The sequence below is a fragment of the Peromyscus eremicus genome, chromosome 6, assembly GCF_949786415.1.
Source record: "Peromyscus eremicus chromosome 6, PerEre_H2_v1, whole genome shotgun sequence".
Taxonomy (NCBI): domain Eukaryota; kingdom Metazoa; phylum Chordata; class Mammalia; order Rodentia; family Cricetidae; genus Peromyscus; species Peromyscus eremicus.
The window spans coordinates 48116171-48135052 of record NC_081421.1 but is presented as its reverse complement, the minus strand read 5'-3'; the positions used below and the strand labels follow the sequence as shown (position 1 = coordinate 48135052).

The 18882-nt window shown below is 33.5% G+C and overlaps 1 protein-coding gene across 1 annotated transcript in view; it reads left to right on the top strand.

Moving 5' to 3' along the window:
- The first annotated feature begins 4945 nt into the window (after nucleotides 1-4945).
- Nucleotides 4946-18882, top strand: part of Si (sucrase-isomaltase) — a 73787-nt gene continuing 59850 nt past the window's right edge. The window contains exons 1-7 of the mRNA XM_059264731.1: nucleotides 4946-5063; nucleotides 6337-6443; nucleotides 11418-11535; nucleotides 11810-11919; nucleotides 13681-13832; nucleotides 15379-15550; nucleotides 18374-18473. Of these exons, the coding sequence (XP_059120714.1) occupies nucleotides 4946-5063; nucleotides 6337-6443; nucleotides 11418-11535; nucleotides 11810-11919; nucleotides 13681-13832; nucleotides 15379-15550; nucleotides 18374-18473 (877 nt within the window). The remainder of the gene's footprint in view (nucleotides 5064-6336; nucleotides 6444-11417; nucleotides 11536-11809; nucleotides 11920-13680; nucleotides 13833-15378; nucleotides 15551-18373; nucleotides 18474-18882) is intronic.

Below are 18882 nucleotides of genomic sequence, written 5' to 3'. Positions count from 1 at the left end.
TAAAAATAAAGTCACTAAATCTATAAGCATATGGTTAGAAATAGAAAATATACTGATATATATCTATGTATGTGATTATAGATAGAAGATAGATAGATAGATAGATAAATGATAGATAAATTGATAGATTGACAGATTGACAGATACAGATTTAAATGTATTTAGGAGATATAGAGGGAATTAATTCTCTCCACAAGAGCCATAGGCTATATAACAAAACACCAGTACCTCCCTATCATGTAAAACCTACTTCTGAATTCTTAGAGTAGTAGTCCAAGAGACCCTCAAAACAATTTATGGCCTTTCCATTGATCTTGGTTTATTCCCTAAATTTGAATTTAAGTCTCCATTGAACAAACCACAAACTTTGTACACAATACTTGAAGGAATTAATCTGTAAATGACATTGTAGTTTCCTCTGTGAATACAGCATTTAATATCATTGGAAGGTGCTAGGCAAGTTGCCAAGAGAAAAAATAGCTGCATGACAATGATTGTCCCAGCAATATACCCCCAATGGTTAAATAGTGGCTCTTTTATGTGGGAGTAGTCAATAACTGTCTTGTTGGATTTAAGGTCCATTCAGTGGGAGGGAATTCGTGTCTCACACAAAAAACACAGCTAATTACCCATGACTGAAGAGCTCATAGATCCCAGAAGAGAACCCAAGGCTGCCATTTTCTTAAAACAATATAGATTATAACTGTATAAAATATTTATCTTTATTCACACAGATTAGTGAAGATTTCACTTCTTATCCACATTCTTTTCAGCAAGATAGTAACAAAGATTCTCAACTGGCCAAACTATAGAAAATAAGTGACTATGTGGTAAACAGTCCTAATTAGTACATGTATAATAAAACACTCACAAGACAGAGACCCAAGACAGAGAAATAGTACAGATGAAATTTTATTTTAGCATTTTGAAAATATGCATTTTACTTTGTAGAACCAGCAGCTTGATATTAAATGAGAATGCTACCCATTTATTCATTTGGCTATTCTTTCATCAATAGTTTTTTAAGTCTTCAGAATAGAATATCTTCTAATAGTTGGGAAAAAGTTCTACCCAGACGAGATCGGGCGCGTTCAGGGTGGTATGGCCGTAGACGAGCCACCGCTATGTTCATATCAGCATTGTTTGTAATAGCCAGAACATGGAAACAACCTAGATGCCCTTCAACTGAAGAATGGATAAACAAAATGTGGTACATATACACAATGGAATACTACTCAGCAGAGAAAAACAATGACATCATGAGGTTTGCAGACAAATGGATGGACCTAGAAAAAATCATCCTAAGTGAGGTATCCCAGACTCAGAAAGACAAACATGGTATGTACTCACTCATAACAGGATACTAGATGTGGAACAAGGATGACTGGACTGCTACTCACATCACCAGGCAGGCTACCTGGAAAACAGGACCCCAAGAAAGACACAGGGATTGCCCAATGACAGAGAAATGGAATGAGATCTACATGAACAGCCTGGACATGAGTGGGGGTAGTGAAGGGCGAGGGTCGAGGGAAAGAGAGCTTGGGTGAGTGGGAGATCCCAGCTGGATCAACAACAGAGAGGGAGAACAAGGAATAGGAGACCATGGTAAATGAAGACCACATGAGAATAGGAAGAAACAAAGTACTAGAGAGGCCCACAGAAATCCACAAAGATACCCCCACAACAGACTGCTGGCAATGGTTGAGAGACAGCCCGAACTGACCTACTCTGGTGATGGGATGGCCAAACACCCTAATTGTCATGCTAGAAACCTCATCCAACTACTGAGGGATCTGGATGCAGAGATCCATGACTAGGCCCCAGGTGGATCTCTGGGAGTCCAATTAGCGAGAATGAGGAGGGTTTATATGAGAGAGAATTGTTGAGACCAAGGTCAGATAAAGCACAGAGACAAATAGCCAAACAAACGGAAACACATGAAATACGAACCAATGGCTGAGAGGTCACCAACTGGATCAGGCCCTCTGAGTGGGTGAGACAGTTGATTGGCCTGATCTGTTTTGGAGGCATCCAGGCAGTGGCACCGGGTCCTGTGCTCATTGCATGAGTCGGCTGTTTGAAACCTGGGGCCTATGCAGGGTCCCTTGGCTCGGCCTGGGAGGAGGGGACTGGACCTACCTGGACTGAGTCCACCAGGTTGATCTCAGTCTGTGAGGAAGGCTTTGCCCTGGAGGAGATTGGAATGGGGGGCGGGCTGGGGGGAAGGTGAGGGGGGCGGGAGGGGGGAGAACAAGGGAATCTGTGCCTGTATGTAGAACTTAATTGCATTGCAAAATAAAAATTAAAAAAAAAAAAAAAGTTCTACCCAGAAATGTGGCTTTTGTTCTTGAAAGGTGATTTTACAAGAACAAGTATATATATATATATATATATATATATATATATATATATATATATATATATATACTTGTGTCTTAGTTTTAGCTTCCAAATGGTAATTGTTACCTTGGAACTTAATGGGCTAACATGTATCATCCTTATATACATTGTTTGCATTCATATATTTTTTCTAGGGGATTTGGGGAGAATTTGTGGGGATTTTCTACATGTATTCACACAGTCTATAGGTAGAAAATAATAGTCTCAAATTTTCTGTTATATTGAACTTATTTTTTGCTTATGGAGGCCAGTCTAGGGCAATCTCATCTTATTTCTTTGTAACTAGAAGTTTTTCATTTCTCCCCAGAGTCCTGTAATGACTCACTCATACTGGCCTTTTGTTGTTTATGTTCACATTTGTACTCCAATTGCCTTGAAAGGGAGTTGTTCTTTCTTTTGTGATCACATTATTTTAATATTGCTCTGTTCAAAACGAAGTGAGAGACTGTTTGCAGAATTCCAGTACTATGTATGAGTCAAAGTAGACTGCCCTCGTGACAGTAAAGGTGGAACAGTGGTAAGAGACTATGAGAAATGATCTTATTCTCTCATTGAGCACAACACAAGGTAGTTTCTTTAGCTCTTTAAAGAAAACGAGGGGTATTCTTCAATAAATTTGCCCATAAAATTTGTGGGCAAGATAGATCTCATATCATGTCCTATGCTCTCAGAACCATAGTAATGATACCTTCAATTAGCAACATAATCAATTCTGTAAAGTTTGCAGAATGAACTGAGAAACATTTACATTATGGTTTTGTAAAATAAATTAGTGTCATACATAAAAATAAATGTATGTTGCTTAAGCCCTACATTTACATTTTCTTCTTATGAATTTCCTCAGTTCTGCCGCTTTAGGGCTAGTAATATACATGATTAACTCTTATATAATCATTATTTTCTAATGAAGTATTATCACATAATTGTTTTCATCTGAATGAATCTGATTTTAATTATTTCTTGATACAATGAAAATCAAGCCTGAGAGTGAACAAAATCCAATAGTCTGTAAACAGCTTCAACGCCATGTGTGGGAGACAATGACGGAAACTTAGAAGTGGTCCTGAGGGTTCATGTACCATATTCAGTGGTTCTGTAAATCTTTCTGTGCCATTTGAAGTCTTGTGATGTAAGATGTCAGCTCCAAACTTTGATTTATCACAGTGAAAAAATGCTAGCTAAGTGTTGGTTCTTGTAAATATTTTATAATCTACATTGTTCAAATGTTTTTTAATTTCATAAAAGAAGATAAAAATTCTTAAAACCACATCCAAATATTGAAATAAAAACAGACTTTACAAAGAGTAAAGCCAATTTCAAACAGTGACTATGAGATGTTTCAATATTTCCTACTATCTAGACTTCAAAAGCTATCTAAAAACATGGTTATTAATTAACTTGGGATGGCAGAGAGGTATATTTATATAAACCACTTTCAGGGCTCAGTTTTCAGCAATTGAATGTTGAACAGAAGAACATTAAAGGTTGATAAGCTTATGAAAGTGCAATAAAAGTTTGAGTAGTCAATATATACCTGAGCAATTTTCTCTGATCATTACTTTAACAGCCTTGCCCAGCTCCAACAGAACACAGCAAACAGGACAGGCTATGAGCTAAGGTAAGTCTCCAGGTCCCATTATATCACTCTGCTCATGTTTCTTAGCAAATATGGTTTTCTTTAATTATGTTAGATATAGCCCCATTTCTAAATTTTTTAATAGTCAAATAGTAAATTTGTCATTCTAAGTATGTTTCTTGTTCTGAAAGCAGAGAAATAAATTTAAATTTTATAAAATATAAACATGTTTTTCTTGCTTGTTCTAACAGTTTTTATTCAAATATAGGTAAAACCTTGGTTTTGTTTAAATATTTTTATAGCAGAAAATAGATTTGAATGTTTAAAAAATACTGGGAAGCTCCAGTTATTGTGAAAGTATTTTTTAAAGAATATCTGCATAGGAAGAATAGATTCTAGATTCATAACATATTTTATTATTGCTTGCAGAACCATAGAATAACATCCATCAAGATATCATTTAATAAAGCAATATTCATGTAAAATTGGTTATCAATTGTAACTTTCGTAGTTTTGCTGAAAATTAGTATGGTCTGAAAAATAATTGCTGTAATTTTCACTCACAAAGTAGATAATTTTAGCCCCTATTGTTTTTAATGCTCATATCTAATTTGATTTTTGAATAAAATTTTTGTTCTTGTTTTCTACATAAAGGAATGTTGGTGTCATGATACTATGCATTTTCAATTCTTTTTTTGTTGTATTATATTAGACTTTATAAAATGCACTTTTTCATTTTTTTTTGAGATTACAATATAATTACATTACATCTCTCTACCCTTTCCTCTGCCCAAAACTCTTCTCTGTAATCTCTTCAAATTCATGGCTTCTTTGTTTTTCATTGTTCTTACATATATGAATGCCCACAGCCTGTTGGCTTAGAAATTAATATATAAAAATTCATAATCAGTTGTGGCTTACTGACAAAAATTTTATGTTTAAGCACAAATTTCTTTCTTTCCTCAGATGGCAAAGAGAAAATTTAGCGGATTAGAAATCTCTCTGATTGTCCTCTTTATCATAGTCACGATAATAGCTATTGCTTTGGTGGTTGTTTTAGCAACAAAGGTGCCTGCTGTGGAAGGTAAGTAATACTCTCCATTGTGAGCAGTAGAGGGAAGTTTAGGGAAAGTTACTCCTCAAGTATCTGTGGGTTAAAAACTGTATTGGTGCTTGGTAAGGGGAAGTAATGGATTAAATTTCGTAAGTTGCAAGTTGCCCTCTTGCTTCCATAATCATGTAATAACATCAAAGCAATACCCCCTGATCAATGAATAAATGAAGGAGATCAATAAATAATTTATGAAAAGTGGTATGAAATGTGAAGAACTCAGTGTAAGTTCCAAAGTTGCTACAACATTTTCTGTCCAATGAAGTCTGATGTTTTCAATACAAAGCACTAAAATTAAAGAATCTGTGCACTTTGACATTAGTGGACTTCCCAGCATATGTTATTTAAGAAAGAGAAATGAAGCAAAGTGGTAAAATATTAAAACAGGTGGAATAACTTGCCAGTGGGATCTCCCTCCTCCTCCATCTCATCACTCAGTTTGTGGATGCCAAGATTTTTGCTTTGGTTTTCAGAAATTTGAACAGTACATGATGGATAGCATAGACAACATTCTCTTTGTCCTTGCTGTAATTGATGAAGTAGAGAATACATGACAAGGTACAAAGAAGGTGACTTAAGGCTTCGTGTTTCTAATGATCTTTTCCTATCCTAATTAGAGGTCCTTTATATTATTGTCGACCTCAAATTGTCTTTTCCACTTAAATTTCCATTGACCAGGCAGGAGGTGAAGAGGATGTTCTACAGTGTACTTAAGTCAAACACTAGTTAGAGATCCCACCACTGTCACTATCATACCTTCTCCATGTCTTTGACAGCTCTATAAAGACAATATTCTTTTTAAAAAGTTATTTAGTATGTATACAGTGTTCTGTCTACATGTATATCTGCATGCCAGAAGAGGGCACCAGATCTCATTACAGATGGTTGTGAGCCACCATGTACTTGCTGGCAATTGAACTCAGGACCTCTGGAAGAGCAATCAGTGTGCTTAACCTCTGAGCCATCTCTCCAGACCCTCTCATTTCCAACAGTTTAATGAAGATCTAAATAAAATGCTAGGTTCTACCCCCCCAAGACAATATTAATCTCTACTAGAAATCAGACCATGCCCATAATTTAAAAATATTATTTAAACCTTTCCTTTTACTGACCAAGACTTGAATTTTCAGATCTTCTAGAATCAGAAATTGATGTCATTTTAATTAAACATAAAATGAATCAACTTGTTAAAATAGTCATTACTTGAGAAATGCATAAAAATAATTTTAATATTTTCTTCTTCCAGTAACTGAAAATCCAACTTCAACCCCTAGTCTTGGAAAGTGCCCCAGTGAGCAAGATGATCGTATCAATGAGAGAATAAACTGTATCCCAGAACAAACTCCAACACAGGTCTGCTTAGAATGCTCTGGATGATTTTAGGAATAAATACACCATTATATGAAGATAACTGCTCAATAGAGATTAATTCCATATGATTAAAGATCTAAAAATAAACTTCACTTATGTTTCCATTATTTCTCTGGATAAACATACCACAGAATTGATATTTTAATGACTTGCTTTTGATTCCTTTGCTCTTCTCAAATTAAGAGGTTAATATCCATCCATACTTACCAAACTATGGTTGATATTATAAACCTTCATGAAATTTCCATCGCTCTTCCCTGCTCCTTAATGTATAATCTGTAATAGCACAGGGCTCTTGAATAGCACTTGAGCGTGAGCTATGTTATTTGTAGTGGCGGCGAGAAGAACAATTTCTAGAAAATTAAATACTACTCACTTTTCCAAATATATGTCCATTTTATTGTATGACAACTAGAAGAGAAGCTTGTTGGATTCATGTGACCGTATGTTGACTCAGACTTTTTAATTCACAAAACTTGTGAAAATAAAAGTCAATAAGTATATGTCTTTTATGTCTATATTTGACAAGTCCTATAATATTTGTGTTTGAATCTCACTTCAACATTCATTATCAAGCTAAATAATAAAATATTTACCAGAACTTTCATGCATTATAAGTTACATAGGATTTTCTTATTAGTTTATCAGAAATTATATAAATAAAGTATGCATCATAGTAGTAAACTTACAGTAATAACTCATATTACTCATTGATGGAGTAGCTAAGTAGATCAGTGATTACTGTTATATAGATGGAGGAAAGTTGATATTCTGATTACTATTATTCTCAAGAAATTACTGAAGATTAACCCTAAATTCTTTTTGGAAGAATATTGGTCTTCTAGGAAAGTAACAGATAAAAAGGCAGTGATTTAGCTTTGACGCCATCCTTAGGTCTTTCTTGTTTATTCAGTCCGTAAGTTGCTGAAGAATATTTTCCTTTTCATGTGCTTAGTAATAACCCAATAGTAATGAACTTAGTTATAAACTAAGCTCATGAAGTAAACAAATTCTACTTCAGCAAATACATTTGCCTTTGTCATTCAACAAGACGAAGTGAATCCAACATTGTGTTCCGTGCCTATCATTCCAGCTCCCCGAGAATCTGAGGCAAGATGACCATAAATCTGAGGCTAGCATGGGGAAATTAGCCAAGATTATAAATACGTCTTCAATGCACTCAGTGGTAGAGAGCGTACAAAGCATTGTAGGGTCTGGGCTGGATTCAAAGAACAGGAAATGAAGTTGAGGTAGAAAGAGACAGCAACAGAAAAGGGATTTCTTGACATTTAGAGAAAAAAAAATTCAAACTTAGTCAAAATAGTTTATCACTCTCACGCATTGAATTTTAGACTTAACTGGAAATTCAAAGAGCTTATCAAGGCTAAGTGAATATGTCAGAGGAATTCTACAAGTGTGTACAAAGGTCAATCTTAGCTCATGTTCCATAAACTAAATAGGCATTAGTCATTAACTAGTATATTATAATGTTTTTAATTAGATGATTTTCAAAGGTAAATTTTTACTGCAGAAAACTGATAAGTAAATGATGAATGAATAAAAAATAAAATGTGCCAGAAATCAGAAAAATGGTCTAAGCATTCTTTCTTCTTTCTCATACTTAAATTATAGTATACATTTTAAATGCAATGTTTATTCAAATCATGTTCTGTGGATTTTTATAATTCTATTTTTAATTATGTGTTTCCAAAACCATTTTCTCAGTAATATCTTGTAAAATCTTTAAGACACTTGAAGTGTTAACTTTACATTTTCTTTAGTGACAACCTAAAATATAGTTTATTAACTTAATATATATATATTTGTAACTCTAAATATGAAATTAGCATTTGAATACATTTTATCTAGCCCAAACAAGGCATTTAAGATTGAATTAGTCAAAATGATTATTTTCTGTTAATTTCCATAAGTTTTTTTATTATAAAATTTTTCTTGGGTTTTATATATTTGAAGATACATCATAATTGATCTAAGATTTAAATTTGAAATGCAAAACATTGTATATACAAGGCATGCAATATTTATTGTTCAGTAATGACAAGGTATAGAAGAGTCAAAATGGTAACTTAACAGCTATATTCTCATTCAAAGTGTTTTAGTTCATTTAGGCTCTGATAACAAATATCTCAAATTTGATAGCTTCTGCATATAGTTCCCATAGCTCTGGAGGCTAGTTGTCCAAGACAAAGTAGACATTTTCACTAATTTATAGTGAGGACTTTGAATTTGTTTTTAAGTATGTATGCTTATTAACATTATACCCACCCTTTCCTATCTTTCTCCCAACAACCCTCCTTCCCCCAGTCTCTTCACATTCATGCCTTCTTTTTCTTAATTGTTACATATACACATATAATTGAATAAATACAACCTCCTCAGTCCATTTAGTGTTGCTTGTCTGTGTATGTTTTCAGAGCTGACTGCGTGGTATTGGATAACCAATTAAGGGCCTTATCCTTTAGGGAGACTGATTCTCCTACTATCAGCAGTCCTTGACTGCCTGCACCTTTTCTAGGAATGGGACCTTGTGAGATTTCCCCATCCACATTTGGCATATCCACTACTTGTATTATTATTCAGCTCTTGTGTGGGTAACCATATTGTTCAGATACCATGGGATGCCTCCCTGCCCATATTTAGAAGAGACTGTGTCACAACAGAGATCCTGTTCTTCTTGAGCCTTAGGTGTAAAGGTTGGGCTGTACATATATCCGATAGAGCTAGGCAACATACCATTATTTATTCTTTACATTTTGACAAGTAGTGGCTTCCTGTAATGGTCTCTGTCTGCTGCAAAAGGACACTTTATTTCATCTGGAGTGAAAGATCAACTTCTCTGGGGGTATCTAGAGATAACTTGCTACTGTTATTGTAGGTACTCCTTCTTGCCATCCTTACTGAACATTTCTTCAGTGTGCAAACCAGAAGGAAGAAAATGTTTTTATAAGGACACCAATACTCTTGGATGAAGTTCCATACTATGACTTCATTGTAGTTCCTTTTCTTCCCTTAAGGGCTCTATTGCCAAATCAAGTAATATGGGAAGAAGAGGCAAGGCCTTCCTTCAACATTTGAATTTGAGAACACAATTTTGTTTATACCACTGATTCAGCTTAGTGTTATATACTTACGCAATAGAATTCTAATTATAGTATACACATGTATTCATGATGCATAATTAAATAAGAATTGAAGATTTTTTTGCAATTTTATTCATGAGTTTACTTAAATTATGACTATTAATGGATTTCAATGTTTCTTAACCTTTTGTCTTTCAAGCAAATCAGAAAAAACTATGAAATTAGAGAAATAAATAAGAGTATTAAAAAAATTAAATAATAGGAAGAGTAGAAAAACAAACAAAAGAAACATTAAATTCCACAAATGAACTAAAATTAATAACAATCACCTTTAAAGTTCATATTATTTTTAAACTAACACTATAATGTATGTATGTAGTGAGTTTCATTATGCCTGTCAAGTATTTATGTTGACTTGAAGAGTCCCAAAACTGGACCTTAGTTGACAAAAGGGTTTTCAAAGATCTATTTCAAATGTTGACTTTATATGGAGAATCTATTCAGAGTGACAGATAGAATAAAATTGAATGAAGATCAGAGCTAAGGGATGCCATCTCTTCCTGGAGTCACAGGGAGTCATGGAAGAAAAGGAGGATTCTCCTCTGGATCCTCAGAAGTAGCGTGGCTGCCTGGACACCTTGAGTTAGGACATCAAACCAGTAGTGCTCTGAGAGTTTATTTCTGTTGCTTTAAGGCACCTTTTGTTTTATGGTTTTTATGGCAGCCACAGGAAAGTAATAATAGAGTATGTTTTGAGAAATTTGCTATAATTCCACTTTACTAACTTTTTGCTTTGTCAAACTATGCTTATAATGTGCTCTGTTTTTCTTTTTTAAACATAACCTCACACGTTTTCTGATTATTACATCTATGTCTGGTTTTACTTTTGCATTTGAACTAAATTAAAATAAAACATCTTTGAAAGATTGCTATAATGACCATTGTTTTCATCTTTTCCAGCATATCTTTGTATTGTTGAGCATGTTTTGACAGGTTACAGAACTAGAGATACAACTATCCAAATAAAGGCTGTATATGAGTGGTGTCAACTGATCCTTTGGCACTCTCACGTGTAATGTATGCATGTGCATGACTGTGTACATGTCTGTGTACATGAAGCCATTTTAATGTGATAGGAAGATAGAAGATAGGAGTTTAAAGCATATATTCAATTGATCAACACGTACAATTTGAAAAACTGTTTTCACAAAAATAGTTATGAAAATGTTATACCAGTATTCAAACTGTAAAAATGTTTCATAATTGAAAATTATGTTATATGGCTATTCAGCTGTGCTATTGGTAATATTCAACATCATCATGCCATTCAACATTTTAAGCACGTGTGCATTTATGGCTTTTTCTACTTTATATGATTTTTTTAAAGAAGGAAGTAAAATCAATCACTCTAAGTCAACATTTTATAATGTTTATTAAATTATGGTAATTTGTTGTGACTATTTAAAATAACTCAACTGCTATAATGTTTAGCTAATAAATGGTTGTAAATTTGTTATAAACCTTTGGGCTAAGAATGTGATTAAGTTGCTGAGCAGTTATCTAGGATGCACAAGGTCCAGTTTGTAAGCGCTAATCTTTGCTGCATGGTGTATGGGCTTGAATTGAATCTAAATTTTTATTTAAGTAACTTCACCTGCTTTTGATGCTTGATGAACACAACATATGCATTGAAATTCTTCCTTATAAGTGTCATGATGAAGAAAAAATCATAATTAATGAAGGGCATAATGTTTTAAAACGTGTGTGCTTAGAGTGATAACAATAAGTGAAAATAGAGTCTAGTATGTCTGATTACAGTGCCAATCATGTTATTCATTTAAAAATATTTTACCAGGCAAAATGTGAAGAGCGTGGCTGTTGCTGGAGCCCATGGAACAACTCTGTCATTCCTTGGTGCTTCTTTGTAAATAATCATGGCTATCAGGCTGAGGCAGTAACTGTAAAAGATACTGGTAAGGAGTGTCCTTGTCATGGTAGATCAGTATATGTTCTAAGTTAAAAGATTTTATTTTATGTTTTTCTTGAAAATAATATCTTCAATAGAATCTAATAAGTACATATAGCAAAATATAATATTGAGTCATTTTTCACAGTTTCATCATGTAATGTAAAAAAGAAACAGTTATTTATACTATAAGAAAATTATTAATATAGATAAATTATGAATAATTGTTAATATCCATAACTTATTTCAAATGTATGTGCTTCCCCCCCCCTTTATTTAAGGACTTGAAGCCAAATTGAACAGGATCCCTGCTCCTACTCTATTTGGAGAAGACATTCAAAGTGTTGTCCTCACAACTCAGAGTCAAACCCCAAATCGTTTGCGGTTCAAGGTTTGACTTTTACTATTTCTAAAGATTCATTTCTGTTTAGTTATGTGTGTAAAGTTTGTCTGTCTATCTCTGTGTGTGTTTGTTTGTGTGTGTGTGTTTCACCTGAGAACAGTACCCATAGAGGACAGATGAGGCCAATGTATCTCCTGGAACTGGAATTATAGATGGTTATGAGGTATCATGAATATGCTGCGAACTAAATCCATGTCTTCTGCAAGAACAGCAAAAGACATTAACTATAGAGCCATCTCTATAGCCTTTGGCTTTTAATACTTCTAAAGAAGATTTTGTGATAAAGTGTACTTAAAAAACATACTTTGTCTTTCTCCTTTCCATGTGTTGTCCACTGTGAGAAATATTTATGTCAAAATAATAACTACAATACTAGTTACCCTTTCACATGTCATTCTCTCCTTGAAGACAATATCAATAAGAAAAGTTTCTTTTGTAGTCATTTTTCAAGAATTCAAGCAACGTATTGTAATTTAAAGTTTGCTTTGATAAAAGTTGATAGTGTTCTATGAATGCAATGGTTGAAACTTCATCCTTGAGTTTAAAGAGACCGTTGGCTTATAGGAAGGGATTAGTCATGTGCATGTATGCTCAAACATACACAGATATAATCTGGAGAGGAAAACGATGACTTCGCAATTTTTGGGAACACATTCAAAAAATAAATGACTTAAATTATTTATGTATTAAGTCAGTTTTGCATTGATAATGATGGAACCCATGAGAATGAATATGCTATAACGTGGTCTACTACCACAATGTATGACAAACATATTATTTAAAAACTCTTCCGTGTGTGTGTGTGTGTGTGTGTGTGTGTGTGTGTGTGTGTGTGTGGTTTGTTGAGAAAAAGTCACTCTGTATAACAGTCCTGGCTGTCCTGGAACTGTCCAAGAACAGGCTGGCCTTGAGAGATCTGGCTGCCTCGGCCTCCTGAGTTCTGGGAATAAAGTCATGCACCATCATGCGCAGTCATTTTAAAACACTTTATTCACTGTTGCAAAGAACTGGAATAAAACAGATGAACAGATAATTTACATACGTATATATGTATATAGTATGATGTATATACTATATGTATAGTTTGCTATTTTAATCTAGAGAAAATGTAATTACAAAAATTAAAATAATAATGGGTGGAGGAAGTACTAAACAGAGGTAATAAATAGCAGTTATGAAGAAGGATATATACCTAATTGTTTACTGGTATTAATTCTGTCAAGATGGTGGATAAACGCATAGGAAATATTCTGTACTACAAGCTTAAAATCCAGTGTGAAGCTTCACAACTTCCATTCTAATGGCTGTTTATAATCTAGAGATTCATTGGAATGTGTAGATTTGAGGTGTAGTTAATTTCAGTGTGTATTTTTTCATTTGTGAGTTTTTAAATAAAGTATTTAAAAAATTAAAATGAAAAATATTCAATCTTCATGGGAATATCTATAGAGACAGACACTTAAGGCACTTATAATGACTTTAAAATCTAGTTGTAAATTATACTTAGTGACAATATCTTACTCATCCTCATAGAAAACTTCTTAACCAATTAAATATAATTATCTCATAAGAATTCGTATGGCTTATCCTTGCACAATCATTAAAATGTTAAATTTATATTGTGGCATTAATTGATATTTTAAAAAAGTATATATGCATATATATACACATAATTCACAGCTTGTATGCAGTAAATCAGAGGTGGGAATTTCTCTATCACTTAATGTTTATGTATTAAAATTTTGACAGATTACAGATCCAATTAATCGAAGATATGAAGTGCCCCATCAGTTTGTAACAGATGTTGCTGGAATCCCAGCTGCTGATGCACTTTATGATGTACAGGTCACAGAAAACCCATTCAGCATCAAAGTGATCAGGAAAAGCAACAACAGAATCTTGTAAGTGATGCTTTCATTTTGCATTTACATCAGTTCCAATAGGTGGCCAACATTATACTCTTACCCGAGGATAAGAACCTCTTAATGTCAGTTCCAGTTCACAAAGAATATCCCAAAAAAGTGTAAGTAAAGATCTATAAATATGATGATGATGAAATAATTTTGATCCTCATTAAAAAATAAACTAAAGTAAAATTTGAAAACATCAGTTGATTCCAACCAAAGGCAGAGATGGAGAAAAGTGCTGATAACATTGTGTATTGTCAATATTACTCAAATGTACAAATGACTGCTCTGTTTGGTACCCTCATTACTACCTCTTTTCCAAAACAATCCTCAGAATTAAACAGTTTCTACTCAGTGAGGTAGGAATTTTCATGGCAATATCAAAATCATTTCCTCGTACAGATCAAGTTAAATACAAGTTGAGTATTTTCATTTAGAATGTGTTGTCTGGGGCAAGGAATAATTGTTGCAAAGAATTTAGTAATTTCTTGCTAAAATTTCAGTCTCATCATACAGGAAGCATTATATGCATGCACACACACACATAGAGTATGTAACAAGAATTAATAATAAAAGTTATAGATTTTAAAAGGGTAAACAGGGATATATGGGAAGGTTTTGGGGAGGAAGGGAAGGGGCAATGATATAGTAATTACATTATAATCTCAAAAAAAGAATTGTTTTAAAAATAAAGGTAATGATTTTTAAGTAGAGAAAAGTGAAGATGTAGGCTCTATGTTACCAGCTAATGATGAACAGTGTTGAAAACCAAATCTCATAAAATGACTTTCACTAACTATATTTGGAAATTTTTATATTTTGCTTTGTGCAATTTCCTAAAATGTACTTAATTCTAAGCACAGTAGTTCAGCACAGAAAGAAAAATATTCCACTGAATCAATTACGTGTGAACTCTAGACAACTTTAGCCATAGAACTGAGTAACACGATGCTTATCTTGGGTCTAGGTCGTGGTAGAAGATAGGAGGCCTTTGCTAATTAGTTAGACGTGAAGAATATGTTTTCAAGATTTTTCTCATGGTATATGTTTTATTTTTAAAACAGTGGTTTTCAAATTAATTTTACCATGAATGAAACCAGTAGAATGATGTATTATACACAGTACCAAGGACAATGAACACAGTTAAAACCTGAGTCTGCAGAATACGATTCATGATCTTTGAAAACATGACTTGCTTCATTCATTCATTCATTCATTCATTCATTCATTTACTTATCTATTTTTTATTTATGTGTATGTTGCATCTGTGTACAACGATAGATAGTGGTAGTTAAATTCTGAGACTGTGAGGAGGACTAAAGGGAAGCATGCCTGTGAAACTTTGTATTAATGAAAACGAAGTTATGTTGATGATATAAACAATTTATATTTGTGGAAGAATTTTTGTTTTCCCTAATCATGACTGCAGCTGAAATCTGACACCTTATAAATCAAATATCCTGGGTGGTGTCTATGTTTAACTAAAACGAAGGAATATTTCATCTATACACATACCATTTCTTTTTCTTCTGTGGTCCAGATTTGATACCAGCGTTGGTCCACTGGTGTACTCAAACCAATATTTGCAGATTTCAACAAAACTTCCAAGTGAATATATTTATGGTTTTGGCGAACATATTCATAAGAGATTTCGTCATGACTTATACTGGAAAACATGGCCAATATTTACTCGAGATGAACTGCCTGGTGATGTATGTTATTATCTTGGATTTATAGATGAAATGATTATACTGGAGAAGTTGATACATTCATGGAATTTGGCAATATTATTTATATGACGTTGCTGATTAAATTATTTACATAACAGAAATGCCTATCCTAGCATTGTACTTATTTTTAATTTGTTTTAAAATTATATTTGTAAAACAAATTATCAAGTTTATTATAAAATTTTCAAACACAATTTGTTTGTCTTAATCCTCCCTCCCCCACCTCCTCACAACCCTCTCATCCTCCTGCTTCCAGACTTGCCCCCTCTGACCCCTAGTAGCCTTACTGCTTTTTCTGTCTCATATGTTCTGTTACCGTCTCCCTTTCTCAACATCTATTTCTCTTCATGTTCTCTTTTCTGGTTACGTGACGTGTAACATGATAGAGGGAAAGAGTGAAAAAGAGAGGGTAGGTGTTTAAAACCAGTACTCACATGTGAGAGGGAACATATGGACATATAGTATTTGTCTCTCTGAGTCCAGATTACTTACCTAATTACAGTATTTTCCAGTTCCATTCATTTCCCTGTAAACTTCATTTCTCTTTAAAACAAAACAAAATATCGTTGTATATATTTATCACCTTTTCATTATTTATTCATCAGTTGATGGCATCTATTCTGATCCATTCCCTTACTATTATAAATAGAGTAGCAGTAAGTCTAGATATGAGGATATCTCTGTTGTAAGATATGGAGCCCTTTAAGTAAATGTCCTAAAGTGGTAAACATCAGTAATATGGTATTTTTTTTAAAAAGAAACTTACATACTGATTTCCATAATGGATGTACCAGTTTACACTCCCAACATCTGTGAATAAGGGTTCCTATGTCCACACATCCTCATTTGGGTTTTCAGCCATTTGTTTTCTTTTTTTGTTAATTAAAAATATATATTTATTTATTTTACTTTTATATGTGTGTGGATTTCGTCTGCACCTATGTATGTGTACCATGTGCATGCATGGTACCTGCAGAGGTCAGAAGAGTTTATGGATCCCAGGGAACTGGAGTTACTGATGGTTCTAAGCTTTCTTGTGTACTTCCTAGAACTCCGGTCCTCTGCAAGAGTGCCTCACACTCTTATCCACTGAGCCAACTCTCCAGTTCTCATCTGTTTTCTTGATAACCAGTCTTATTCAGGCAAAATGGAATCCAAGTGTTGTTTTAGATTGCATTTTCCTAATGGATAAGGATATTGAACACATTTTAAAATATTTATTGATCTTTTCTGTATTTCCTTGTCAGAGTCACCCATTCCATTGATTATTTCAGTCAGTTATCAGATTTGTTCTTTGGGTGTCTTGCAGTTCCTTATAGATTCTATTAACTACCCTGTCTGTAATATAGCAGTCAAATACTTTCTCCAGTTCTTAATATGGCCTCTCTTTTGCTCATACCTTCTTGGCCATGAAGATTTTAGATTCACCTTATCTAATTTGCTAACTCTTTGCCATTAGAGACTTGTTCAGAATGTTCTTCTCTGTACCTAAACACTTGAATTATTTTTCTCCACTAATTTCAGCATTTTAAGTTTTTAAAATTAAGAACCTTAAGTCATTTTGAGTTAGTTTATCTGAATTTTATGCAATAGAGATATGTAGATCTAACTTATCTTAATGAAAACTGATAAAAAAAATCTTCACTGATTGATTACTTGAGCATGCATTTCCAGCTAATGACTGCTTACTTTTTACTTTTGTATTTTATTATTCTATTTTTAGTCCTCTTGTAATTAAAGACAATGATCTGGAATAATTCCAAATACTATGCTCTCCGCAGGATGAAGTATCTACCTACATTTAGTCACCATGCATTGCAGTTTTGTTAACTTCCTCCTGATCTACAGCACACAATCCCCTAAAACATCTAGTTTTTGCAAGAAAGATGATTTCTTTGTAAATACCACAACTTCATGTTGTTTGTACTTCACATAATAAGTTATATGAAGTATCATGTTACAAGAACTTCTCCCAGACCTTACCACGAAGAATTCAGCTTCTAATACTTTCCAGAGCCTCTCACTTTAAGAGGATCATAGTCAGAGTGCTTTTTTTTTTCTGAATGAATTTGTTTCTTGCATTAATGTGGAACTTACAAGGCCAAAGGATCAACCTCTAAAGTTATTTTTACTTACTACTTGGTTATCTTTATTATTTTTAGACATGATCGCATGCTATTTCTCCAAAGGAGTAAATGGACAGTTGTTTTAAGCAACTTCCCTTGTTACAAAACTACTGATTAATTCTAGCAGTCTCTGTGTTAGAGTTGACCGCATTGCCCTCTGAAATAAACACCAGGCTGAAAGTTTCTTCAAGCTGTCTTTCTACACAGGCTTTCCTTTAAGCTTCTGTATAAAACCAATCAGATAGATTTAACTTTTCATTTGTCATCCTTTTTAGGACTTGCCTGTATTATCACACATTTTCACATGCTTTTAACAAATACACTGCAGAATCTAAGATAGACATCTTTCTGTGTGAGCTATGAAAAAATGGATCCTGATGAGTGTAGCCATATATCCGCATGGCTTATTGAAATATTTCTATTTCTAATAAAGCAAAGAGAAGCAAGTGATCTATTAATACATGTTAATGTTTCCTTTTGCTAACATAAAATAATTAACTGCAGTACATTATATTATTTTATACTATAATCTTCTATGTGATATATAGTAAGGGAAATTAGTGTAGAACTATAGAAGGTTAAACAACAAGAGTAAATGAATTTGTTAAGTCCATTCTAGCATATTTTGTTTTCAATTTAGATTCAGTTCAATATTTAAAATTTGAACTTCACCTTTCAGAATAATCATAATCTCTATGGGCATCAGACATTCTTCATGGGCATTGAAGATAACTCTGGAAAGTCATATGGTGTTTTTCTCATGAACAGCAATGCAATGGGTAAGCATGGTTTAATTGATAATATGTTTACATAGAGTTTATCTTGACATGTTCAAGCACACTTTTGATTCCCATCATAGATATTTGATTTCAAACTAAACAGTTTTGTAAAAATTTTATTAGAAGGTTTTAAAATTAGGTTTTAGCTGTGAGTGTTTCTATTTGCGAAAGTATACATTGTGTTGTGACTCACAGGCAATCTCTTTCCCTTCAGAATAAAGCTGAAATGCATTCACACAGATAGGTGCTTCACACAGCCTCACTGTCAAGATAAGTTAACACACTACCCTCAGGAAAACAAAAACTAAAACAACCAACCAAAAAACACCAAACAAACAAACCTAGAAAGATCTTTATGGCCAGAGAAGGAGTAAGTTCACTTCAAGTAAAGTAGAATCTTGTTTTCTGT